The 26,147-nt window shown below is 42.2% G+C and overlaps 1 protein-coding gene across 4 annotated transcripts; it reads right to left on the reverse strand.

The window, feature by feature from the left end:
* LOC145527346 (membrane-spanning 4-domains subfamily A member 12-like) lies at nt 1-26,147 on the reverse strand. 4 transcript variants are annotated; one of them, XR_014069699.1, is made up of 8 exons: nt 25,822-26,147; nt 18,521-18,615; nt 16,289-16,432; nt 13,236-13,292; nt 5,950-6,069; nt 3,959-4,038; nt 947-1,232; nt 1-203 (listed from the first exon to the last, which is right to left on the reverse strand). XR_014069699.1 is itself a non-coding variant. In XM_081545158.1 (7 exons), the coding sequence occupies exons 2-7, from the start codon at nt 18,563-18,565 to the stop codon at nt 188-190; spliced, it is 462 nt and encodes a 153-aa protein (XP_081401284.1). In that variant the 5' UTR covers nt 18,566-18,615; nt 25,822-26,147; the 3' UTR covers nt 1-187. The 4 variants fall into 4 exon arrangements, 2 of the variants coding, with proteins under 2 accessions (XP_081401284.1, XP_081401283.1); XR_014069698.1 differs by having other exon boundaries at nt 3,959-4,079; XM_081545158.1 differs by lacking the exon at nt 947-1,232.

Below are 26,147 nucleotides of genomic sequence, written 5' to 3' on the forward strand. Positions count from 1 at the left end.
TTGTGATCAAATTGCATCCTTTATTGAAGAGGTAGGAAAAGGGAGTACTGGAAAAGAGTTCATTAGAATGCATTTTCCATGAGGTCTCTTGGAAAAAACAATTATGGAGTTCTTCAGTAATTCACAATTAATCTTTTCTTGACTGGAGTCACACTGGTTCTTTGGAAATTACGAAGGCACAGAGGATTCAGACAATGTGTAACCTGGGGTGAGTACAGTGATAGTCCTCATTATTATACTGTAATATAATGACCTTATCCTTAGCCACTGAGTCAAAACGAGATAAAACAATTGCAATAACAAACACGTAAACCTATGTGACCAGCCGAAACCATATGAAGAGAACAGTATCTACTCTGTTCTGGGGCAGGGTCAAAGACACATCGGACCTATGGCCCATCAGAAACTGGTGGCTTCAATCGATTGCAAACAACCATGTTAAACTAAATTATGATTCTTTGCAAAACAACTTTCACCTTCAGCTGGACACTTATGGGTCTCAAGATTACTTCCGGATCCTCTACTTCATGTTCTGGGTCAGAAAGAGAAATATCCTTCTGGAGCAGACAGCTCGCTATCTGGCTCAGATCACAGGGTTTGGGGGAGTCACTGCAGTTGCAGAAGGCATTCTGATGCTAACGGTGTCATTCCCGTCCCCAGTAAAACTTTGGTCTTTTTGCATTTTAAGTTTGTAGCAGAATACATTAACACAGACACAAAAAACTGAAACTAATGAACATTTTGAACAGTTTTATATTCAGGTGAAATACAGATCAGCATTTAAAGCTAAGCTCAATAGTTACTGAGTATTGGAATTAGAAATAGAGTATAAGCAGTTTATGTAACTAATCTACTACTCTTGTATCTAACTACTAATTTTAGCTATTGAAAAACATTGAGTGTGAACCTAACTAATATATGAAACATTGATAAAATTCCTAAATACCTTTCAAGTTTATCCTCTATTTCTCTATAGTTCAAATTTAGGAATTCATCATTTGGCTCCAATGTGGCCTCTGTTGAAGCGATCATCCAAGTGTCCTCGTCTCTAGGCTTGTTCTTCAGGTCTCTCTCTATTCTTCAAGTGAGGGACTTCTTCAGAATCACGCTCCTACCCCTTTATTTAAATTCATCCGGGCAACTCCATCCCCATTGCCATTGTTCATTTCAGAGAGGGGCTGGACTAAGGCAGCTGGGCCCGTGTGAGGTGAAGAAAGGCTTCCCTTCGGCTCCTGAGAAGGAGAAACCGTTTTCTCCTGCGGATGTGAGCCAGGAAGTATGCATCTTACAACTTTAACATTAAGGTGACGATCGCAGAGGGAGACAGAAGCAACCTGGGTCACTGATACCATCCCCGAGCTGTTGGTCAGTCGATCCAGAAGTCCCTTACTTGGGAACTTGCCGTTATAAGACATGTTTTCTGATTAATTAAGCATTTTGAGTTGGGAGATCTGTAATTTGCTGCAGAAAATACTCTCATGGAAATAATGATATAACCATAAAGCTTGATAAAGAAACACTGCTGTGTAAAACCCTTCAATAGCGTGCTGTTCCTTACAGACTCAATTCCACACTCTTTAGTAAGCTGGTTTAGCTGTATTAGAAATGGGTCTAAATTTGCTTCTCTGCCTTCATTTTCCAATTATCTCCTACACACACTTATCTATGCATGTGTGTCTGCTCAGTTGTGTCTGACTCTGTGTGACCTCATGGACTGTAGCCCACCAGGCTCCTCTGTCCATAGGGTTCTCCAAGCAAGAATACTGAAATGGGTTTCCATGCCCTCCTCCAGGGCATCTTCCCAACCCAGGGATAGAACCTGCATCTCTTGTGTCTCCTGCATTCCAGGTGGATTCTTTACCGCTGGGCCACCCTGGAAGCCCACATTATCCTACAGGAATCCCGCAAATATCTATTCTTCTGGATCCAGGTAGAGTTTTAGATTGCCTTATTACTGTGCAGGTTTTTTTGAGGTATTAATGATTGATTTTTATTTTGAAAGAACTTAGAGGTAAGGAGGTAATATTATCAGCCATTACAGTCTATTAATATTTCCTTCTACCAATCTTTAGTGATTGTTTCTATCTTTTATTCTATTAATGCAGTTTACTATTAATATATTGATTTTTTTCAATTTAAAAAATTGTCCTAAAATATTTGTAATATTTAACATCTTTATCAATTTAAAAATTGATTTAAATTGTTTTGAAAGTGGTTTTAAATATGTACATTATATTGTGCAACCATCACCACTATCTCATAGTTTTTTTCATTTTGTAAAACTGCAACTGTATAGCCATTAAACAGTAACTTCACATGACCTGTTCTTCAGTCTCTATCAACTATCCTTTCACTTTCTGCCTTATAATTTCAATTATTCTAAGTATCTCATATAAGTGGAATGATACAATATTTGTGTTTTTGTGATTGGCTTATTTCACTTAGCATAACATCGCCAAGGTTTATTTAAGTTGTAGCATATGTCAGAATTCCCTTCCCTTCTAAGTCTGCGTAATAGTCCATTGAATATGCTACATTTGGCTTACGCATTTATCTGTCAATGGAAACTTGGATTGCTATGTTTCAGCTATTGTAAATAATGCTGCCATTGAACATGAGTATTCAGACATCTCTTTGAGACCCCGCTTTCAATTTTTTTGGGTATATATCCAGAAGTGGAATTGCTATTTCATATGATAATTCTATTTTTATTTTTTGAGTACTCACCATAATGTTTTCCATAAGGTTGTACCATTTCACATTCTCAATAACGGCATACAAAGGTTTCAATTTTTTCCCATCCTCACCAACAATTATTTTCTGCTTAAAAATATTCTAATGAATGTGAGATAGTATCTCATTGTGTGTTTTCTTAACTCTTCTTTATTATTGTTTTTGTTGCACTGGTCTTCACTCCCTTAACTGCCTTCAACAAATAAAATTTTCAGTGTGTGTGTGTGTGTGTGTGTGTGTGTGTGTGTTGGGGGTAAGTCTTTAAAGCTCTGAGACACAGTTGGCAACTCTGCCTTAGCCATTTCTCCTTGCTTGCAGACAGCCTTAGATCAACCAGAGCTGGGAGACTAGGACATTCTCAGGTTTTCCTTTGGCATGTATACAACCCTGCTTATGCACATGGCCTTTATTATTTCCGAATTACTGTCATAGTTTTAAAGTCCCTTATGGATATCGTGTGTGTGTGTGTGTGTGTGAGTCGCTCAATCATGTCCGACTCTGTGATTCCATGGGCAGTAGCCTGCCAGGCTCCTCTATTCAGTCCATGGAATTCTCCAGGTAAGAATACTGGAGTGAGTAGCCATTCCCTTCTCCAGGGGATCTTCCCAACCAAAGGATCGAACCTGGGTCTTCTGTACTGCTGCTGCTAAGTCGCTTCAGTCATGTCCGACTCTGTGCGACCCCATAGACAGCAGCCCACCAAGCTCCTCCGTCCCTGGGATTCTCGAGGCAAGAACACTGGAGTGGGTGCCATTTCCTCCTCCAGGGGATCTTCTCTGACCCAGAGATTGAATGAAACTGCATCTCCTGCATTGCAGGCAGATTCTTCACCTGCTGAGCCTTCTGGGAAGGCATTTGAAGATCCCAAATTTCAGAAGCCAACATTTCATAACTAAATTTGAACCCCTGAGTCTATAGCATTCAGTGTTCCTATCTTTCGTACGACCCGTGAAACCTCTTCAGCCTACGTTTGCTCTGAGCACCTGGGAGACGCCAGTTCTAAAAGGCATAATTCTCCCACAGCTTTTCCCAAGACAAGTTGTTCAGCTTCAGTTTTTCACAGTACCAAGCAAATGACATTTTAGCATATTTTCTGCTGCCACTGACCTCAGTTTAGAAGCAACACTTCTGTCCCTCGGGTCTAGCTAAACTTTGGTCCCTCAGAGAGGGGTTTTAGCAGAAGCTGTTTTATCTTGATCTGTCAGCCAGAAACAAAGCTACTTACTTTCTTCTTTGGGTTCTGGATGACGCAATGCTCGCACAATCCAGGACAAAGTTATGCCTACAACGATCAGTTCTGTGACACTGGTGAAGAATAAATATTGTAAAAGCATACCACCAGCTAACTGAATTAAAAAGAAGAGAAATATTCCTCCTGTTAATTGACCATTTAAAAACTATACAGGAACAATGTTCAGAAAATAGGGTAAAAATCATTCATCCCAACAGTCTCACACACCTATGATGATTTGGGGGCTATTTTTCATAACAATAAGATGTTTCAAATTTTACTGAGTACTTATATATGTGTCACACATTATGTTAAGCACTCTCATTTAAGAACAATCCTACAAGTTGGGTGCTTTTATTTCTATTTTACACATGAAAAGTAGACTGAGTAGTAGAGAGATGACCTATGGGACCAGCCGCTATACTGGTGCCCATCTTTTTCGCTTTGTAGTCTCTCATTTGATGAGAGTGACTAGTGACCTGTGTGTTACGCCTTCCCCGGCACGTCTGTAGTCTGCTTTATTCTGTTTTCTTCTAACTCATGTATCATGAGCATTATGACATGTTTATGTGATCTGTGTGTTACGCCTTCCCCTGGCGCATGTGTAGTTTGCATGTTCTGTTTTCTTCTAGCTCATGTGTCAGGAGCATTATGACATGTGTCAGGTGGGATCACTCTCCCTCTACTTCCACATTTCTACCACGCTCCCAAGTAGGAGTTTTCTCTTTCTTAGAAATAGGTAAAGAATGGCTTCTGGTGCTTTCTGATGCTCTTCACTTATGATTCCCCATGTGAGAAGCAGCGATTTATCTAATTGTTGATTTTGGAGAGAAGCCAGCTCCTTCCAGAACGATCCGTGCTTACAGCTTCAAGTTCTTCTTCTCAACATCTGGAAGTTGTCCAGGGCCAGTGTAGGGAGACTGGCGGTCTATCTGTAACTAGCGGATGAGTCTGATTCATAAGGGGAGGTATCAGTACATTAGCAGGTTAACTTTGGCCAAAGATTTAAAACTTTTTCTCCAACTATGGTGATGATGGTGGTGTTGGTATTGTTCAGTCACTAAGTCATGTCTGACTCTTTGCAACCCCATGGACTGCAGTACACCAGGCTCCCATTTCCTCTACGATCTCCCAGAGTGTGCTCAAATTCATGTCCCTGGAGTCAGTGATGCCACCTAACCATCTCATCCTCTGTCATCCCGTTCTCCTCCTGCCTTCAATCTTTCCCAGCATCAGGGTCTTTTCTAAGGAGTCAGTTCTTCACATCAGGTGGCCAAAGTATTGGAGTTTCAGCTTTGGCATCAGTCCTTCCAATGAATATTCAGGACTGATTTCCTTTAGGATTGATTGAGTGGTTTGAGCTCCTTGCAGTCCAAGGGACTCTCAAGAGTCTTCTCCACACCACAGTTCGAAAGCATCAATTCTTTGGTGCTCAACTATGGTAATCAACAATAAAGCTGATAGTTTCATCTGTATCTGCTTGATTCTGTCTTTGCTCCTTTGGTTCAGAACACGAGAGAAGAAGAGTGGATGGCTGCTTACTGGGCTCCCATGCTGGCTTCTTAGGGCTGCTGTGATGAAGTATCACAATTCAGTGGCTTAACACAACTAAAATGTATTTTCTCACAGGCCTGGAAGGTAAAAGTCCAAAAGAAATGTATCGGTCTGACACTGTTCCTTCCAAAGCCCCCCTGGGGGGAGGACTCTTCCTTGCCTCTTCCAGCCCTGGTAGCCCCAGGTGTTCCTCTTTCTCTGAGGTTTCTACTGTTTCCAAATACTGAAGGAAAACTGATTTCAAAAATATTTCCATGACAAAAATTTGGAGGAAATACAGGTGTTTTTTTTTTTTTTTCTCTGCCAAAGATGTTTGATAACTTTGGTTGTCTTTTCCATACCTTGCTCATTGCAGACATACACCATTCATCATAGTTTTTTTCAGTTACATCTGGAATTTTGATCCAGTTATTCTTAAATTTGTTACTTACCTGTGACCAAACATAGTCTTTCATTTCTGCAGCATAAGAGAAACACGCAATACATAATATAATTGAACCAAATGCAGAAAAGCAGGCGCTAAATATGCTCATGACAATGGTAGATGTAAGCTGTAACAGACACAGAGAAAGCTGATCAGGAGCAGCAGAAGCAGATTCTGATGAAGCAATCAGTCTAGCCGTCAGCTAAAGAACATTCCAGCTAAAATTTTTAATCTGATTTTCTGGAATTTTATTGCACTTACTAGCAGGACTCTGAGTTAAATTTGTCTAGTACCCGATTAGGATACATTTTTTTTCAGAAGATATATTTATTTATTCAACAAATAATTATACAGTACCTACAACAGGCTAAACATTGTGTTAAGGATAAACTCAGACTTCAACTCAAGAATCTTATGATCAAGGGGGAGGCAAAGTGATACTTCATGTGATAAAATTCAATAAATAATGAGCTTAAGTCTAGCATCTGCCGATGTCATCCTCCTTCAGTAATGCCACTTCAGTACTTAAAACCTTTCCATAGTCCCAGCATCCTTCCTGACAGCATGGAGGGCCTTGCATGAGCTATGAAGAGAGGCTGTGCCCCTTTTCAAAGATGCTGCATGCATTTTTGTATATGTGAGGATAGTTACATTTTAAAGAGGATTTTTCAGAAACTAGTAATGGAAAGAAGGATGTGCTTTGATGCTGGTTAACAAAAGGAAAGGATGATAGTGGCAACATTAATTTTTGGTTGTCCAGTCGGCAACCCCCTTCCTACTTTAAGGGCTCTTCTCATTGTCTAGTCTTTATGAGAGATGCTTATCAAACTTCTATGAAAGTCAGAGGGAGGGCCTTCCTGTCTTCAATCTGTCGAGCCAGAGTCAGACCACAGCCAATGAAATGCTCCTCTTAAGGACTATAAACCTTGAGCAAGTAACTTAGAGATGAACAAAAGACTAGGATTCATTCCTGGAAGAGAGAGCTGTGATGTTATGCAAGGGGGGCAGTGGGGACCTGGGCTGCTAGGTACCTAATGGTGGTACCAACGTGGCCAGATATACCTCACTAAAGGAATACTTCTTTGTACCGCCATGCTTTCTCTTTCTGAGTCTCTGGGACTCCCTCAGATCCTGTTTATTTTCTATGACTAGTCCTTCATCTCCTGTATATGCTACAAGCCTGCCATCTTCTCATATTTCTCCTTTTTCCTTGGATAGCCAGACTCAGTTCACAGTGGCAGACAAAGTTGAGAAAGTGTGTTATGGGAAAGAGAACAGTATGTACTCAGCTTCAGAAACATGGAGAAGCCGGTGTTCCAGAAAACTCCTGGCATTTGATGTGGCTGAAACGTGAAATGCTGAAGGGGAGTTGGGTTACATGTGACCAGAGAAGTGGGTGAGGGATGGATTATGAAGAATCTAGTTTCTGTTTCACGAGTTTAAAAATTTTTTAATTTTATCTTTATGTACATGTAGAGCTGCTGTGAGGATCAGCTGAAAGGACTCTTCCTTAGTAAAGACCCAGGCTGTGGCATGCTCCAGAAAACGCCCACTGCTACTGCCTCTGCACACTTACCCTGTAGCCATTTATGGTCCCTCAGCCCATGAGTGGGGCCTGGGCAGATGCAGAGAGCCCCCTTCTCTAGGTTGGGGGAAAGAGAACAGTGATTCATCCTCATGAACCAGGATCACCTAAAGAAAGATATGTATGTTCCAAAAGAGCCTAATTGAACATTTGAATTAAATACACAACATCATTACTTTTGAGGGATCCTGTTTCTAGTGTGAGAGTCTGAGGAACTTCAAGGACCAACTCCCCACTATAACTTGTGAATGTTACTAAAAATATACCCAATCACTTAAAAATCTCTGGAAACAGTCCTCCGGGCATACAGCAAATGAAGAAACATTTATTCAAGAAAACCTACTTAAACTCAGTACAAACTGTGAGTCTGTGGTATATGAACCGAGGTCTGCACCCTCTTGTCTCTTCTCAGCAAGGCAAGACCACTCCAAGTCTTTCCCCTCATCCCCCAGTCAGAGTTTCATCTAGTGCTACCTTCCCTGGAGGGACAGGTCATCTCATTAGCATGTCTAATCCTGTGCCCAGCCATCTGTTGCCCAGGCTATGTCCCAGTGTGTGCAACCTAGAGAAAGGGGCTCTCTTCATCTGCCCAGCCCCCCACTCATGGGATAGGGGGATACCTTGGATGTGGTATCAGTGAGTCCTGGGCCCTGATCACCCCTGCCCTGGCTTATGGGGTCAGGGTTCCACATCATAAGAGGCAAACAGAGGAGAACTGGGCTGCTGCCACCCTTCACCAAGCCCTCAGCTCTTAAAGTGGAGGTGTCACTCACAGAGAAGCACCCCATAGTCCTTGACACCCAGCACATTCTAGCACCAGAGCCCTGGCTCAGAGAATTTGTCCAGGGGAGAAGGAAACTATAGAAAGTGGGCTTTAATCTCCCCAAGGGAGGTGACTTCATTTGCAACAGAGTATGGAGAAATCTAGGCCTAAGGGTATTCTCAAAAACAGTTGAAGTGTTAAGGGAAACAGTGACTGAAACCACCTGCCCTGGCTAGAAAAGGTAGTAGCCCCTTGAATGAGTTATCTTAACAACAGGAGGTGCTGATAAGGAATGTGGAACTAACAAGCCACCACCAACTGGAAGAATTTGGGAGAGGTCAACAGGAGAGAGGAGACACCAGCCCATAAGTGCTACCAATCTCCCAGAATCCTCCTCGCTGGAATATCTGGGTGAGTGATGTGTGCACCACCAGAAAGGACTCTGGGTCAGAATGATTGGCCAGAGGCCATCTGGAAACTAACCCCATCACCATGAAACCCAAGACTGTGAGCCACGTGGCAGGGCAGTCCTCCTGGGTTCCTTACCCTCCTGCTCTCCACCTGGGTGCCCCTTCCCAGTAAAGTCTCTTGCTAACATTTGTTAGCACGTGTGTTTTCTTGGACAATTCATTTCTGAATGTTAGACAAGAGTCCACTCTCAGGCCCTGGAAGGGGTTTCCCTTCCTGCAACAGAAGCTGTGGTGAAAGACAATTGCAAGGAATTGATAAGATGCATGGGAGATCTAGGCTTTAACTGTAGGGAAGTTAATTTGCTAGAGAAATGGGGAAACAAACAGGAAGAGCCTTCCTGGGTTCAGAACAAACCTCTCCCTCAGGCTTTGCTCAGATGCCATCTTCTCAGTGAGATGACTATGGATCATCTTATTTAAGCACACAAGCTTTCCCTGATGCCAGGAAAGACTGAGGGAAGAGGAGGGCGTCAGAGGGTGAGATGGCTGGATGGCATCACCGATGCAATGGATATGAACTTGGGCAAACTCTGGGAGATGGTGAGGGACTCCAGGGAGGCCTGGCGTGCTGCAGTCCATGGAGTTGCAAAGAGTTGGACACAACTGAGCGACCGACCAACAAGAGCTCTTAAACACACAGCCCCCCAAGGGCAGCCCTGCGAGTGTCTCCCCCGCTCCCGTGGTGGTTCTCACCTTCTCACACGGTACTGTTTCCTTATCTGTCACGTTTCATTTCTTTATCCTCCTATTACAATATAAGTGCCACAGGGGCAATAAATCTTTGTCTGTCTGTTTACCAAGGCATCCTACATACCAGAACGTGCCTGATACTCAAGATGTTTTTTTGAACTGAATTATTGGAATTTATAAAGAAAGTTGAGCACCAAAGAATTGATGCTTTTGAACTGTGTTGTTGGAGAAGACTCTTGAGAGTCCCTTGGACTGCAAGGAGAGCCAACCAGTCCATCCTAAAGGAGATCAGTCCTGAGTGTTCACTGGAAGGACTGATGTTGAAGCTGAAACTCCAGTACTTTGGCCACCTCATGCAAATAACTGCCTCATTTGAAAAGACCCTGATGCTGGTGAAGAAGGAATTCATAGGGCCTGGACTCCATCTTAGGCCGGTTTGTGCTGATCATGTTCGGCCACCTCTCTAATGGACTCTAAACTCTGTGCTTAGTGCCTGTGGAAACGACAATAGAAGGATAAGACCCCCTCCGGACAGGGGAACCTTGAAGATCGTATCCAGGTTACTCATCGCCTAAGAGAAAACATACACCAATCACCCCTGTCTCTGGACAGGCCGTAAATTTTTCTGTACCTATCGGAGTGTAACCTCGGGCTTATTGATTATTGGCCAATTGTTTAACTGTTTGAACACATAACACCTAAATGATGAGATTATTGTGATTATATTTACCCTTCCTTTGTTTATGTAAGTCTCAAGGAATTTGGGGTGGTGAGTTCGGACACGTACACATGGGGTATAAAAGATTTTCACAAATGCTGGTCAGGGTCCTTGGCTAAGAGGAGACTCTGCCTTGGGCCCGCCGGTGTAATAAACTGCCCTCCATTACCTGCATTGTCCTTCTGAGTGAGTTTGTTTCCCAAAACGCGTGGCTATAACACTGGGAAAGATTGAAGGCAGGAGGAAAAGGGGACAACAGAGGATGAGATGGTTGGAGGGCATCACTGACTCAATGGACGTGAGTCTGAGTAAACTCTGGGAGTTGGTGATGGACAGAGGCCTGTCTGTGCTGCAGTCCATGGGGTCGCAAAGAGTCTGACACGACTGACCAACTGAACTGAACTGACTGGAATTTAGGAACATTAAAGGTACATGAGGTGCATTATAGCACCCAAGAATAACAGAACATTATGCTGCCACTTGAGTAATTTTTCCAAGGCATTTTCCTGACTTGATAAGTAATTATAATTGATTTCATTTTGTAGAATTGAGCCACACTGATTTTAAATTCCTGGACTAGCATCCTTGGGGCAGAGGAGTCTTTGTGTTTCTGTGAAGAATGATATCACATGTTTCTAGAGAAGGAAAGGTAACTATGCTGGATGATATGAGAAGAAATATCTATTTTTGCTTCTTGAGGTTGGGGGAGGAATGACAAGGGGAGCCAGATTGTGGCTAGAACTTCGAAGTTGCAGCCGTCATCCTCTCCCACCACCCTTCTGGCAAAACAAACAAACAAACAAACAAAACCAAAAACACTTTTGGTGAGTTTTTGTGAAAACCAGTTAAGTGAAGTGAAAGTCGCTCAGTCGTGTCTGACTGTTTGTGACCCCCTGGACTAAAGTCCATGCCAGATTCTCCAGGCCAGAATACTGGAGTCGGTAGCCGTTCCCTTCTCCAGGGGATCTTCCCAACCCAGGGATCAAACCCAGGCCTCCTGAGTTGCAAATTTATTCACACCTGTTTCCTTGGATGTGGTGAAGAAAAATGGAAACAGCCTGTGCAAATATGAAACTGAACTATGATAATGTCAGTTGCCAATTAAAAATGGGCAATTGCTGTCTGCCTCTGACAAGGATTAAATCACAAGCTGGTTCCACCCTTAAGCTTTGACATCCACCTGAAAGAAGTTCTGGGTGGAGATCAGGAATGAGGCATTCTGTGCTCTGGGAAAAACTAGCCAAACAGGTCTTCAGATACTTAGATATTTTCAGAAGATTTTATGAGTCCAATTCTTGCATCTCCTCATATCTAGAAAAATACTAAAATCCTTCATGGTGACATCTATTCCTTGTGACTAGCAGTAACCTTCACGAAACTAGCAGCAATCTTCATGAAATTAGCAGTAACCTTCAGGAAGCTAGCAGCAAGCTTCTGCAAAAAATGCTTGACTGCATGTACTCCCCCTTCATCAAAATCACATATACACTGACCTTCCCTCCTGCCTGTTTGGAGCAGTTTCTCAGAGCTATCTGGCTATCTGAAATGCTGTCTCCTGGGCTATACTCTTCACTTTGTCCCCCAAAAAAGCCTCAATTGGGGCTTTCCAGGTGGCGCTAGTGGTAAAGAACCCTCTTGCCAATGTAGGAAACATAAGAGATGCGGGTTCAATCCCTGGGTTGGGAAGATCCCCTGGGGGAAGCATGGCAACCCACTCCAATATTCTTGCCCGGAGAATCCCATGGACAGAGGAGCCTGCAGGCTGTGGTCTGTAGGGTCTCAGAGTTGGACACGACTGAAGCAACCTAGCACAGCACAAAGCTTAACTTTCAACTCTCATGTTGCGCTTTTTTTTTTTTTCCAGCCAACACAGTTTCAGGGATTTGCAAAATCACAAGGGCATTCATAAACTTCAAGGCCAACTCTACTTGTATCTTTGGGGCAAAAGTAACACCAGATCACATCTGGGTCACACGTACATGCTGTGTGTAACTGTCCTCTATGCTTGCGTGCATGCTGTGCCAAGTCCCTCAGTCGTATCTGATTTCTCTCTCCATGGGATTCTCCAGGCAAGAAGACTGGAGTGGGTTGCCATGCCCTCCTCCAGGTGATCTTTCAGGCCCAGGGATTGAATCCGCATCGCCTGTGTCTCCTGCCTTGGCGGGCAGGTTCTTTACCACTATTGCCACTTGGGAAGCCTCATCCTTCATGCTTATTTACTCTTTTAACCCTCAGAACCATCTTTAGAGGTAGGGAATTTTATGGGTCACCTTTTTTTTTTTTTCAGATGGGGAGAGTGAAGCACAATTTGCCCAAGTTCACGCAGCCAATTGGACAATCCATCTCCAGAGGTGTGATCCCAATCACAGTGGGGAAGGTTCTACAGGGGAAGTGACTATCCTTTGTTGGATGTACTTTAATGGTATCTGATTCATATTCCAATGTTATTCTCTAGACCTGAGTTTTCTGAAGGCAATTCTCTTTTCAAACATCATTTTGTCTTATCCCATTTCCACTACTTTGACTCTTAGGTCAGAGTTCTGTTTGGTTACATATTCCCTTCTGGGCATCCCTGGTGGCCCAGTGGTAAAGAATCTGCCTGTCAGTGCAGGAGATGCAGGTTTGATCCCTGGGTCGGGAAGATCCCCTGGAGAAGAAAATGGCAACTCATTCCAGTATTCTTGCCTGGGAAATCCCATGAACAGAGGAACCTGGAGGTTACAGTCCATGGGGTCGCAAAAACATCAGACACAACTTAGCAACTAAACAACGACAACATACCCCACTAGATAGCTTGAACTGATTTTTCCCATCAGAACCCTCACACCTGACACCTTATGAAACTAATTCCTTACACTGCACCCTCCTCAACACCCATACACCCTGTACACAAAAAGATGCACTGGAGGGCATCCTTATAAAAAGTGTTTTTTTTTCCCCTATACAAACATTTGGAAAAGTATTTTTTCCTCCTAGAAAAACTGACTGAAAAGCAATAAATTCTTCTCAGTTTTTTCCAGGCACAAAACTTTTTATCTTTGGCATTGCTCCAAATGTTTCAACATACCTTATATCGTGTGGGTTTCTTCTGTGCACTGATGGTCATGGATCCTGAGATGAGGAACTGGGGGTAGAAACACGGATCTGTAAACACCCATTCCTGGTGATGGACCCCCAAACACTTTTCCTAATGCCAGTGGCATTCCTGAGCTCTAACATATCACTGAATTCTCTGAAGAAGGCGGTTTTAACTATGTATTTCAGTTCTGCAGTGACCACTGGTAGACTCTAAGAAATGGATTCACCCTTTCTCAGTTACAGAGAAGAAATGACATTTTAAAGTCTTTGGTCATTAATGAAACCTTTGTACTGGTGATGGGGCTTAGGGATCTCACAAAGACTATAAGGGACAAGGAGGATGTACTTTACTTGTTTTAATTGCCATTTATTTGAGAGAACATTGCCTCACACCCATCACGCTGTAAAAAAAGAAAGATTTCATCAACCGAAAATAGTTTCAGAAAGCATTTGATCTGAAGAATTAGAGGCTGACTTCCACATATTCTGTCCTAAGGACTGTCTGTTGCTCCCGGTATATTAGAATTCTCTTTTTTTTTTTTTTTTTGAAATGGTTTGTCTTATACCTGATCTGCATCTGTTCACAGCAGTTACAAAAGATGACTTATTTGAAGGGGGCTGGGGACCTTGCAGTCCAGGAAAATGAGACCCTGTCATGAAAGCAGAAGCATCCTTAGCTTGATTAAAAAAAAAACCCTCTGACACTTTTTTCCTGGGTCACTCTGTAAAATTTACTTACACTTTCTAAATCTTGGTTTCCTCATTCATTAAAGGGAATCAGTAACATTCTCTCATGGGGTTGGTTTTTCCATCATATAAAACAGACCTGAGGCACTTTTTGGAACATGCCTGATATGCAGCAGATATAAAATGGAATAATTACTACCTGTGACTAATTTCTTCTGTAAGGTTCTCTTCTACACCATGGACTTGGGAATCCTTCTGGATGCCTTGTATTGGGCAATTCACTTTCACTGTATTCTGTCAGTGTAAAGCATTTCTCCTTATGATATATGGCCCTTTCCAGAAAGTTCTGGTGCTGGTAAATGCCCTTCACTTGAGGACCAGCCCTAAAGGAAAGTCTCTGAGGGAATATCTGTCATCTGGGGCACTGGTGACTAGACCCCCCAGGGTTAAAACTGCTGTAGTGCCATGTTTCAAGGGGCTTTCTTGGTGGCGCTAATGGTAAAGAATCTGCCTGCCAATGCAGGAGGCATCAGTTCAGTTCAGTCGCTCAGTTGTGTCTGACTCTTTGCAATCCCAAGGACTGCAGCAGGCCAGGCTTCCCTGTCCAGCACCAGCTCCTGGAGCTTACTCAAACTCATGTCCATCGAGTCAATGATGCCATCCAACCATCTCATCCTCTGTCGTCCCCTTCTCCTCCTGCCTTCAATCTTGCCCAGCATCAGGGTCTTTTCCAATGAGTCAGTTATTTGCATGAGGTGGCCAAAGTATTGGAGTTGCAGGTTCAGCATCAGTCCTTCCAATGAACACCCAGGATTGATCTCCTTTAGGATGGACTGGTTGGATCTCCTTGCAGTCCAAGGGACTCTCAAGAGTCTTCTGCAACACCACAGTTCAAAAGCATCAATTCTTTGGCACTCAGCTTTCTTTATAGTCCAACTCTCACATCCATACATGACTAGTGGAAAAACCATAGCTTTGACTAGATGGACCTTTGTCAGAAAAGTAATGTCTCTGCTTTTTAATATGCTGTCTAGGTTGGTCATAGCTTTTCTTCCAAGGAGTAAGCGTCTTTTAATTTCATGGCCACAGTCACCATCTGCAGTGATTTTGGAGCCCAAGAAAATCAAGTCTGACACTGTTTCCATTGTTTCCCCATCTATTTGCCATGAAGTGATGGGACCAGATGCCATGGTCTTTGTTTTTTGAATGTTGAGTTTTAAGCCAGCTTTTTCATTCTCCTCTTTCACTCTCATCAAGAGGCTCTTTAGTTCCTCTTCTCTTCCTGCCATAAGGGTGTTGTCATCTGCATATCTGATGACATATCTCCTGCATTTGGTAGGAGGCCTAAGAGGTGCATGTTCGATCCCCGGATTGGGAAGATCCCCTGGAGAAGGGGAATGCAACCCACTCTAGTATTCTTGTCTAGAGAATCCCATGGACAGAGGAAACTGGTGGGCTACAACAGTTGCAAAGATTTGGACACGACTGCAGAGCCTTAGCATGCACGCAACATGTTTCAGAGTCCTTTTCACAGAGCACAGGGACTGTGTTACATTCAAATCCCTTCTCCCACAGCCTTGTTGTTGGTTGAGGAGTACAAAGGGAATTGGTCAAAGGCTAATAAAACCTTTTGTCCTCTAAGGAGAAATCTGGCCTTGGGTCAGCTTTGATACACTAGGAATATTAGTTGTGTTACTATGCCACATCACTTATGAATAAAATCCTTGATTGATAAATTGTTTCTGGATTGGTTGTAGCTATGAGCCTAAATTAACTTGTGGGAGAGCACAGCTTTGGGTTTCCCTGAATACAGTGTCTTGTAATTAATTGTGCATGTCTCTGGCGGGTACCTTGGCAACTATGCTTATGGAGTTATTACAATACCCTTGCTTACTCAAAACACCCACTTTAGGGACCTGTTTTAATTTCTTCTCCACCCCATGTCTCTTCTTTTCTCTTCCCTTGTGCAGTCTTTCTAAAAGTCTCTAAAATTAATTAAGCTCAGGCCTTTGGCTTTTCACTCTGCCAAAAAAAGGCCTCATAGTTTTCCAAGCAGCCACTCTCTTTATTACTCTTCCAACATACCCTTCAATATCATTTATGTGTGCACATGCCATTCTCTTAAAGGATTTCTCAAACATACAACAAACATAAACATACTTTCCCTAAATACACACTCCCCACCCCAGCCCGAATCCAACCCTCCACTTTGTTAAGGCTGTTTCCACAGTAAAATTTGCTGTTTAGAGTCAGAAACCGGGTCTTTAGTCCATTGCTTGATCTCATAAGTAATTCACTTGCTACATCAGAAAAAAGATGAATTGAAATAAAAAAAAAATACCATGGTTTACTCACAAATGGCGATGACCATACTATGTACCCTAGTGTAAGTAATACAGGGACTTGGCCAGTGTTTTTTACATCCTCTTGGTCGAGAAACAAGGTACCACAGAGAACACCCAGCGCATAGTGAAACAGGGTAAGAATTATTTGCACAGCCTGTGAGAAGAGAGAGTCATCATCATTACTCAAGTCAAGTCTATCACAGATGCATAAAATCTGAGTGACTGAAAGGTCGTGGAAATGTCCACCTTACCCTGGTATTTCTGAAGCAGTGATGAAAGACTTAACATGTCAGGGAGGAACCAAGGTGGATAAGGGGGCCACAGTGGGGGTATTTAATGAAACTGGGAGTATTTGTCTTTGTTTTATAATAATCTTTAGAGGTAACTAATTTAAATCTAGTTGGTTCTAGCTAAGTGAAAAGCAGAGACCTATTTGTTTGGTTCAGGCAGACACACAACAGAAAGGAGGTGTCTGGCCCTGGGGATGTCTCAGGCTCTGCCTTGACACTGGTCTTTCTGCGGTTGGTTCTCTGAGGCCCCTCCAGTGCATGCTTGGTCCTTTTGGACTTGCCTCCTTTCTTTCATCCTCTCTTGTCTGGGACTTGGACTTGGGTTTCCCTTTGCTCTGCCCCACTCCCATACCCTGTGCTGACTTTTATAACTACAGGCTGGACCAGAGCCCTAGGCTTTGTTGGAAAAAACCCTGAGAAGGATGCTCTCTGATGAGCCCTGGTTTCCTGTAACCCTCATGGGAAGTGTGCCCATGTGCTGCAACTTGTTTGCCAGCTTGCGTGGAGCCACATTCACACACGAGCCCACTCACACACGAGCCCAGAGCATCCTGTGAAGCAGGGAAGGAAGCAGATGCAGAAGGTCAGCCTTCTGCTCCAGCCAGGCCTTCAGCTGATTGGATGAGCCCCACCCACACATGGAGGGCAATCTGCCTTACTCAAAGTTCACTGATTTAATTGTTAATCTCACCCAAAAGACATCCTCACAGACATACCCAAAACAATGAGGTACCCTGTGGCCCAGGTAAGCTGACACATTCAATCAACTGTCACAGAAAGTCAAGTGGCAATAGTGCTCCTCTCCCTTAAAGATTACTTTGACCTTGAGATAACACATAATCACGCATTTATTGGTGACTTGTGCCTCTGTCTCCCACATGAAGGATGGCAGTTCGGGTTGGGATCAGAGGGAGTTGCCCACTGATGACTCACTCTTCAATTTTAGCTCCTTTCTGGGTTATAAATCCACTAACTTACTTTGATTTCAGTGACGGACCCGTGAGAATTTAGTAGAAGAAACTAATAGAAGATCCCAACCCCCGTCCCCTCTTGAGGTGACGGATCATACTGGTAGGTCAGGGGGCAGCCACAGCAGGCTTACAGCTTCTCCACATTGGGATTGCTGCCTTCCTGGTCAGATAAGGAGATAAGGAACAAGCAATCCAGACCTAAGACACCATGGCAATGCAGGATGGAGGTAGAGAAAACACATCTCCCCCCTCACCTTGCCCTGTGTGAGACGCTGCTGCATTAAGGGACATTTCCATTCTGGAGGTGGGCCAAGTAGCTACCAACCAGCTGAAGGTAGTCATTGACTTGATATGTTGGGAATTTTCCTAGCACAAACTTCACTCTTGCTGCCTTCGATCAAAATGTGCTTCAAGCCCCCGCAAATATTGGTGGATAACAGAAAAGGTTATAACCTTTTGTTAACATTTAAAAAAACCTAAGCATTCTAAGGTTGAGGACAGGTGAGAGGAAGGACATCAATGCAGAATATGACCTACTTGATCGGACTATATGGGGAGCATAGTGAGATCACAATGTTATCAAGCAACCACAGGCCACAGAACCCCACTGTCTACAGGCCCTTCTGGTTTGGAGCCCATTCCTGGACCACCTCCTCTATGATCTATAAGCTTGTTTCAAATTGTTTACAAACAAAGGCAGAAAATGGACCTTCTCAGGGCTGATGAGATTTATAAGCAATCTCAGAGTATATTTTCTAGAACCCTGGGTAGATTGTGATGACATTGAACTATTAAAAAATGGCTTGTGGATTCATAATTTGTGCCCAATTAGCTCTACCCTGACTGGCACCACTCCACAGCACTTTCATCACCTTTCCTTCCGTAGGGAAGTTCATCGTCGATATGGTCAGTGTCCCTTGCCTTTTCTCTTAGGGCAGACGCAGCACATCATTTACTAACCCAGTAGCACTTAGTGCTTACCCCTAAGGCTCTGGCCTCCATTCTTAAAGGGTATCTTCTTGCCATTTTAATTAAGATACGGTCTAGAAAGTCTAGAGAAGAAATTGACTCCTTTTCTGTAGAGAAATACAGAGAAAAAATAATACTAATGATTAGTATTATTAAAATAATACTAATAATACTAATTAATAATACTAATACTAAAAATAATACTAATAGTACTAATTAAAAGGCACTTAATGTTGCAGCCTGTGGTTTTCTACTACTTTCCTTGAGGGAAGTTTCTTTGATCAACCCACTGATGTTACTCTTTGCTATGCAGCTAATAACTTCCTGTCAAATGCCAAGAGCTACTTCTCAGAGTTTATGCTTTCATCATGGTCTCTAAATGAGACTGAGTAAATGCCTTTTGAGGTAGGTACCTCCGCTCCTATTCTCACCTTTTCTGAGAAGTGCTCACTACCCTAAATGCCCAGGGTTACCCAGGTTTGAGCTCCTGGTTGCCATCTTTGGTCTTCACACAAATATCTCTCAATCTAGCTATAGCTGATTGGACAAGGTGTGAGCATGTGAATTTAACTGAGTCAGTCATAATTTCCTTCCCAGAAAACTATACAGGCATGCCTTGGAGATACTACAGGTTATTTATAAACCACTGCAATAAAGCAAATCACATGAATTTTTTGACTTCCAGTGCAAAGTTATGTTTATGCTATATTGTAGTCTATGTGTGCAATAGCATTGTCTAAAAAATGTACACACTTTAATTAAAAAGTACTTTAGATGACATACAGATGGCCAAGAGGCATGTGAAAAGATGCTCAACATCACTAATTATTAGAGAGATGCAAGTCAAAACTACAATGAGATACTACCCCACACCAGTCAGAATGGCCATCAAAAAGTCTACCAACAATGAATGCTGGAGAGGGTGTGGAGAAGAGGGAAGCTTCCTACACTGTTGGTGAGAATGTGTGCAGCCACTATGGAGAAGAGGATGGAGGTTCCTTAAGAAACCAAACATAGAGCTACCATGTGATTCTGTGATTCCACTCCTGGGCGCAGGTCCGGAGAAAAACAAGGTTTGACAGGATACACGCACCCCAGTGTTCACTCCACATCTGTTTAGCCAAGACCTGGAAGTAGCTTAAATCTCCATCGGCAGAGGGATGGATAAGGAAGTGGTACATACATACAACAGAATGTGACTCGGCCATTAAAGAAATGGAAATGATGCCATTTGTAGCAATGTAGAAGACCTAGGGATTATCAGAGTAAGGAAAGTAAGTCAGACAAAGACATATATCACAGGATATTGCTTATATGTGGAATCTGAAAAAAATGATACAAATGAACTTACTTACAAAGCAGACTCACAGAGTTACAGAACAAACTCATGGCTACCAGGAGGTAAGGGTCGGAGGAGAGATAGGTTGGGAGTTTGGGACTGATAGGTACACACTGTTATATCTATTCAACAAAGGTACACACTGTTATATCTATTCAACAAAGATATGGTTATATCTTTGTTGTTATATCTAATAAACCAAGACAATCAACAAAGACCTACTGTACAGCACAGAGAACTCTGCTAAATACTCTGTAATAACCTAAACAGGAAAAGAATTTCAAAATAATAGATACATGTACATGTATAACTAAAGCTAAAGGCAAAGGAGAAAAGGAAAGATATACCCATCTGAATGCAGAAATCCAAAGAATAGCAAGGAGAGATAAGAAAGCCTTCCTTAGTGATCAATACAAAGAAATAGAGGGAAAAATTAGAATGGGAAAGACTAGAGATCTCTTCAAGAAAATTAGAGATACCAAGGGAACATTTCATGCAAAGATGGGTACAATAAAGGATAGAAATGCTATGGACCTCACCTTACAGAAGCAGAAGATATTAAGAAGAGGTGGCAAGAATATACGGAAACACTATACAAAAAAAGATCTTCATGACCTAGATCACATGATGGTGTGATCACTCACCTAGAGCCAGACATCCTGGAATGCAAAGTCAAGTGGGCCTTAGGAAGCATCACGAAAAACAAAGCTAGTGGATGTGATGGAATTCCGCTTAACTATTTCAAATCCTAAAAGATGATGCTGTGAAAATGCTCACTCAATATGCCAGCTAATTTGGAAAACTCAGCAGTGGCCACAGACCTGGAAAAGGTCAGCTTTCATTCCAATCCCAAAGAAAGGCAATGCCAAAGCATGTTCAAACTACTGCACAATTGCACTCATCTTAGAAAGCTGAGCACCGAAAAACTGATGCTTTTGTACTGTGGTGTTGGAGAAGACTCTTTAGAGTCCCTTGGACTGTGAGGAGATCCAACCAGTCCATCCTAAAGGAAATCAGCCCTGAATATTCATTGGAAGGACTGATGCTGAAGCTGAAGCTCCAATACTTTGGCCACCTGATGTGAAGAACTGACTCATTTAAAAAGACCCTGATGCTGGGAAAGATTGAAGGTGGGAAGAGAAGGGGACGACAGAGGATGAGATGGTTTGATGGCATCACTGATTCAATGGACATGGGTTTGAGTAAACTCCAGGAGTTGGTGATGGACAGGGAGGCCTGCAGTCCATGGGGTCGAAAAGAGTTGGACACGACTGAGTGACTGAACTGAACTACAGGCTATCAAAGTAACGCTCAAAATTCTCCAAGCCAGGCTTCAACAGTACGTGAACCGTGAGTTCCAGATGTTCAAGCTGGATTTAGAAAAGGCAGAGGAACCAGAGATCAAATTGCCAACATCCGTTGGATCATTGAAAAAGCAAGAGAGTTCCAGAAAAACATCTGCTTTATTGACTATGCCAAAGCCTTTGACTGTGTGGATCACAACAAACTGTGGAAAATTCTTCAAGAGATGGGAATACCAGACCACTTTACCTGCCTCCTCAGAAATCTGTTTGCAGGTCAAGAAGCAACAGTTAGAACCAGACATGGAACAATGGAGTGTTTCCAAATTGGGAAAGGAGTACATCAAGGATGTATATTGTCACCCTGCTTATTTAACTTATATGCAGAGTACATCATGTGAAATGCTGGGCTGGATGACTCATAAGGGGAATCAAGACTGCCAGGAGTAATATCAATAACCTCAGATATGCAGATGACACCACCCTTAAGGGAGAAAGAGAAGAGGAACTAAAGAGCCTCTTGATGAAAGTGAAAAAGGAGAATTTAAAAGCTGGCTTAAAGCTCAGCCTTCAAAAAGCTAAGATCATGGCATCCAGTCCCAACACTTCATGGCAAATAGATGGGAAAACAATGGAGACAGTGACAGACTTTATTTTCTTGGGCTCCAAAATCACTGCAGATGGTGACTGTGGCCATGAAATTAAAAGACTCTTACTCCTTGCAAGAAAAGTTATGACCAACCTAGACAGCATATTAAAAAAGTAGAGATATTACTTTGCCAGCAAGGTCTGTCTAGTCAAAGGTTCAGTTTTTCCAGCGGTCATGTATGGATGTGAAAGTTGGACTATAAAGACAGCTGAGCGCCAAAGAATTGATGCTTTTGAACTGTGGTGTTGGAGAAGACCCTTGAGAGTCCCTTGGACTGCAAGAAGATCCAACCAGTCCATCCTACAGGAAATCAACCCTGAATAATCATTGGCAGGACTAATGCTGAAACTGAAGCTCCAATATTTTGGCCACTTGATGGAAAGAACTGACTCATTGGAAAAGACCTTGATGCTGGGCAAGATTGAAGGCAGGAGGAGAAGGGGACGACAGAGGGTGAGATGGTTGGATGGCATCACCAATTCGATGGATATGAGTTTGAGTAAACTCCGGGAGTTGGTGATGGACAGGGAGGCCTGGCATGCTGCATTCCACGGGGTCACATAGAGTTGGACAGGACTGAGTGACTGAACTGAACTGATATGTATAACTGAATCACTTTGCATATATCTGAAATTAGCACAACATTGCTAATCAAGTCTACTCCAATAAAAAATAAAATTTTAAAAATTTAAAAAATAAAAGTGTTAAAATGAAAAAGTACTTTATAGCCAAGAATGCTAACCATCATTTATGACTTCAATGAGTCATAATCATTTTACAATAGTAACATCAAGGACTATTTTGATCACTGTAATAAACACAGCATAATAAAATAGTTTGAAATAGTGTGAGAATTAACCAAAATGTGACACAGAAGCATGAACTGAGCAACTACTGTTGGAAAAATGACAACAGTACACTTGCTCTATGCAGGGTTGCCAGAAACCTTCAATTTGTATTTTAAAAAATGCAGTATTGGGAAGCAGAATAGAGTGAAGTGCATTGTATTTAACCCTAAGACAATATAGTCCCAGTCTGGGCTTGTCTTGTGCCCCCTGCAGTGGATGCACAGAGTCTAACCCAATGTACCGCCAGGTAAGTCCCACCCTAGTATGTTTAAAAATACTGTGTTAAAATTGCTGTTACCCTTGGAAGTATAAAGAGAAAGGGAAGCTAGAATTTACTGAGTGCTTACTCTGCTAAGTACTTTTCTAAATTCTGTGCAAATATTATTTCATACAGACTACTCAATAAGATAAGTACTCTGAAATGGTTAAAAATCCTAGGACTATACAACCTACCAAGACTGAATCATGAAGAAATAGAAAAGCTTAACAGATTAGTGATGAGCAAGGTTATCAAATAAGAAATAAAAAATCTAACAAGAAAACAAAAATCCAAGACCGCACAGCCTCACTGGTGAGTCTACCAAACAAACAGTTAAAGAATACCAATTCTTTGTAAACTCTTCAAAAAACTTTAAGAAGAGAGAACACTTCCAAATTCATTCTATGAGGCCAGTATTACTCTGTTGCCAGAGCCAGACAAGGACACTGCAAGAAAGAAAATTACAGCAAATATTAGCAAACAAAATTCAAGAGCACACTAAAAGAATCACACAACATGGTAAAGTAAGATTTATCCCTAGGGTGCAGGGGCAGGATAATATATACATTTCATCAATAAAATGAGGGACAAAAAACTCCTGAAGTGATGTAGGAAAAAAACATCTGACAAATGTTCAAGGTTGTTTAGTGATGATAAAACTGAAACTATTAGTTGCTCAGTTGTGTCCGACTCTTTGTGGCCCCATGGACTGTCACCCTCCAGGCTCCTCTGTCCTTGGGATTCTCCAGACAAGAATACTGGAGTGGGTTGACATTTCCTTCTCCAGGGGATCTTCTCAACCCAGGGACTGAACCCTGGTCTCCCGCAATGCAGGCAGATTCTTTACCATCTGAGCCACCAGGAAGGAACGTATCTCAATGTAATAATGACCATATGTGACAAATACACAGCAAACATCATATTAGTGAAAAGCTGAACACTTTTGCTTAAGATCAGGCATAAGATATGGGTGCCTTCTACTGTCAATTCTATTTAACATAATACTAGAAGTTCTAATCAGAGAAATTAGGCAAGAAAAAGAAAGAAAATATGTCCAAATAGGAAGGAACGAATGAAATAGTCTTTGTTGGTAAGTAATATGATCTTACATGTAGAAAAGCCTAAAGAAACTGTTTGAACTGATAAATGAATTCAGTAAAGTTGTAGGATTCAAAATTAACATAAAAATCAGCTGTGTTTCTGTATACTAACAGAAACTATCTCAAAATGAAACAAAGAAAACCATCCCCTATACAGTAGCATCAAAAAATACTTAAGCATTAATTTAACCAAGAAGGTGAAAGATTTGTACATTGAAAATTACAAGACAGTGATGAAAGAAATTGAAGAAGTCACAACTAAAAGATATCCTGTGTTCATGAAATAGAAGAATTAATATTATTTCCATAATGCTCAAAGCCATCTATAGATTCAGTCCAATTCCTATCAAAATTCCAGTGTTTTTCACAGAAATAAAAAAATTCCTAAAATTTGTATGAGACAACAAAAGTCTTTGAACAGTTAAAACAATATTAAGCAAGAAGAGCAAAGCTGGAGGCATTACACTTCCTTCTATCAAACTATATCACAAAGCAATAGTAATTAAAATATTATGGTATTGGAATAAAAACAGATATATAGATTGATGGGACAGAATAGAGAGCCTAGACATAAACCCATAGGCGCACAATCAACAAGATTCGACAAAGACACTGGGAATGTTCAGTGGGAGGACAGTCTCTTCAATAAATGGTTTGGAGAAGTCGGAGATTCCTGTAAAAGAATTAAATTGAACCTTTATCTTACACCATATGAAAAATGTCAAATGAAGATAAATCAAAGATTTAAATGTAAGACCTGAAATCACAAAACTCCTGGAAGAAAACATAGTGGGAATGTTCCTGCCCTTTATCTTTCTTCCCTCCAAGTCAAGTCAGTCAACCAAGTAAAACATGGAGAAACCAAAAGTCAAATCTGTTGCTCTACTGAGGAGTAGGTGCAGAAGTAGAAATGGGAAACCAAGCTAAGAGATCAGTAGAGGAGTTGAGGTAGGATTCTTTTTTTACTTGGATTATTGCTAAAGTCTCCAGTTTGGTCTTCTTTCCTCCAATGTCTCATTAATCCTTTTCTTGCCCCTTTAAGTCCATCTCAGTCCAGCAGCAATCTTTCAGATCCGATCAGATCATTTGAAAGGCTCCCCACTGCCTTCAAAATAGCATCCAAACATACATCAGTCTTTCATGATGTGCCCTCTAGTTCCTTTTGCAGCTTAATTTCTCAAACCATGCTCCCGACATTTCTGATTAGAAATATTCTAATTATTAGATTAGAAATATTCCACCAACAGTCCTTGTTTTTCGGTATGTTTGTGTCATACTCATCTTTTAACTGTAGATGTTAAGCACTGTGCGTGGCACATTTTTGGAGCTCAGTGAGTGTTCCTGTAGCCTGGGACATAACTGGCTTTCATTTCATGATATTTGAGATGGTAGGTCTTAGTGTATGGAGCTCATGCCATTCACAAAATTAACACTGAAGAAAAAAACATTATCAAAGTGTCTGCTGTGTAACAGGTGTGCCGAAAACGTAGCCATGGTTGTCTTATTACTACCATTGTCCTAAAGAGCAAGCTGAAATTCCAGATAACTTTTCATCAGATGTGAATGATATGCTGGGAATGGAATGACTTAAGTTTAAACTCCGTGAACATACAAAAATTCCCTTTAGGGACCCTGGAAACACACCTTAAGGTGATAAGATAGCTGAAAACCAGACTTAAGAGGCTCTCCTATGGAAATCTGAAGTGTTAGGATGAAAAGAGAAAGCAAACGGTGGTTTCAAAGTGACCCCAAGCGGCAGCCCTTAATTGTAATAGTGCTGCAACTCACAGAGTGAGCTCTCCCACGGATGTACTTACTTAAAACGGTGGAAGATTCTCCCAGGCAATGTTTGGTAAACCACCTAGAGGTCTGAATGGTGCTGAGATGCGTAGGACGAGCATGGATCTTCCCTACTCAAGGCTTGTTACCACTCCTAGCAGCTGGACAGCCAGGCGGAGGGAGGCCCAGGGCGCCAGGGTCCTGCGGCCTCTGATCTCGGTGTGAGCCCCACCGCCTCCACGCACGTCAGGCCCTGAGAGCGGGGTCAGAGGGGAGCGATCGGAGCCCTGGGCGCAGGGCCTCCCAGCCCGGGGAGCCCGGTGGGCGCTGCCTCCTCGGCCCAGCCCCTCATCGCCCTTCGCGC

This window comes from Giraffa tippelskirchi, chromosome 11, assembly GCF_054371585.1.
Source record: "Giraffa tippelskirchi isolate mGirTip1 chromosome 11, T2T-mGirTip1v1.2.pri, whole genome shotgun sequence".
Classification (NCBI taxonomy): Eukaryota; Metazoa; Chordata; class Mammalia; order Artiodactyla; family Giraffidae; genus Giraffa; species Giraffa tippelskirchi.

Bases quoted from the DNA above. Each gene is read 5' to 3' on its own strand.
- LOC145527346 (XM_081545157.1), bottom strand. From the start codon at position 18,565: ATGGCAAGAAGATACCCTTTAAGAATGGAGGCCAGAGCCTTAGGG. The intron at 16,433-18,520 runs GTAAGCACTAAG...CTCTTCTCACAG, and splicing joins TGGAGGCCAGAGCCTTAGGG to GCTGTGCAAATAATTCTTAC. The intron at 4,080-5,949 runs GTAAGTAACAAA...TTTTTAATTCAG, and splicing joins AAGACTATGTTTGGTCACAG to TTAGCTGGTGGTATGCTTTT.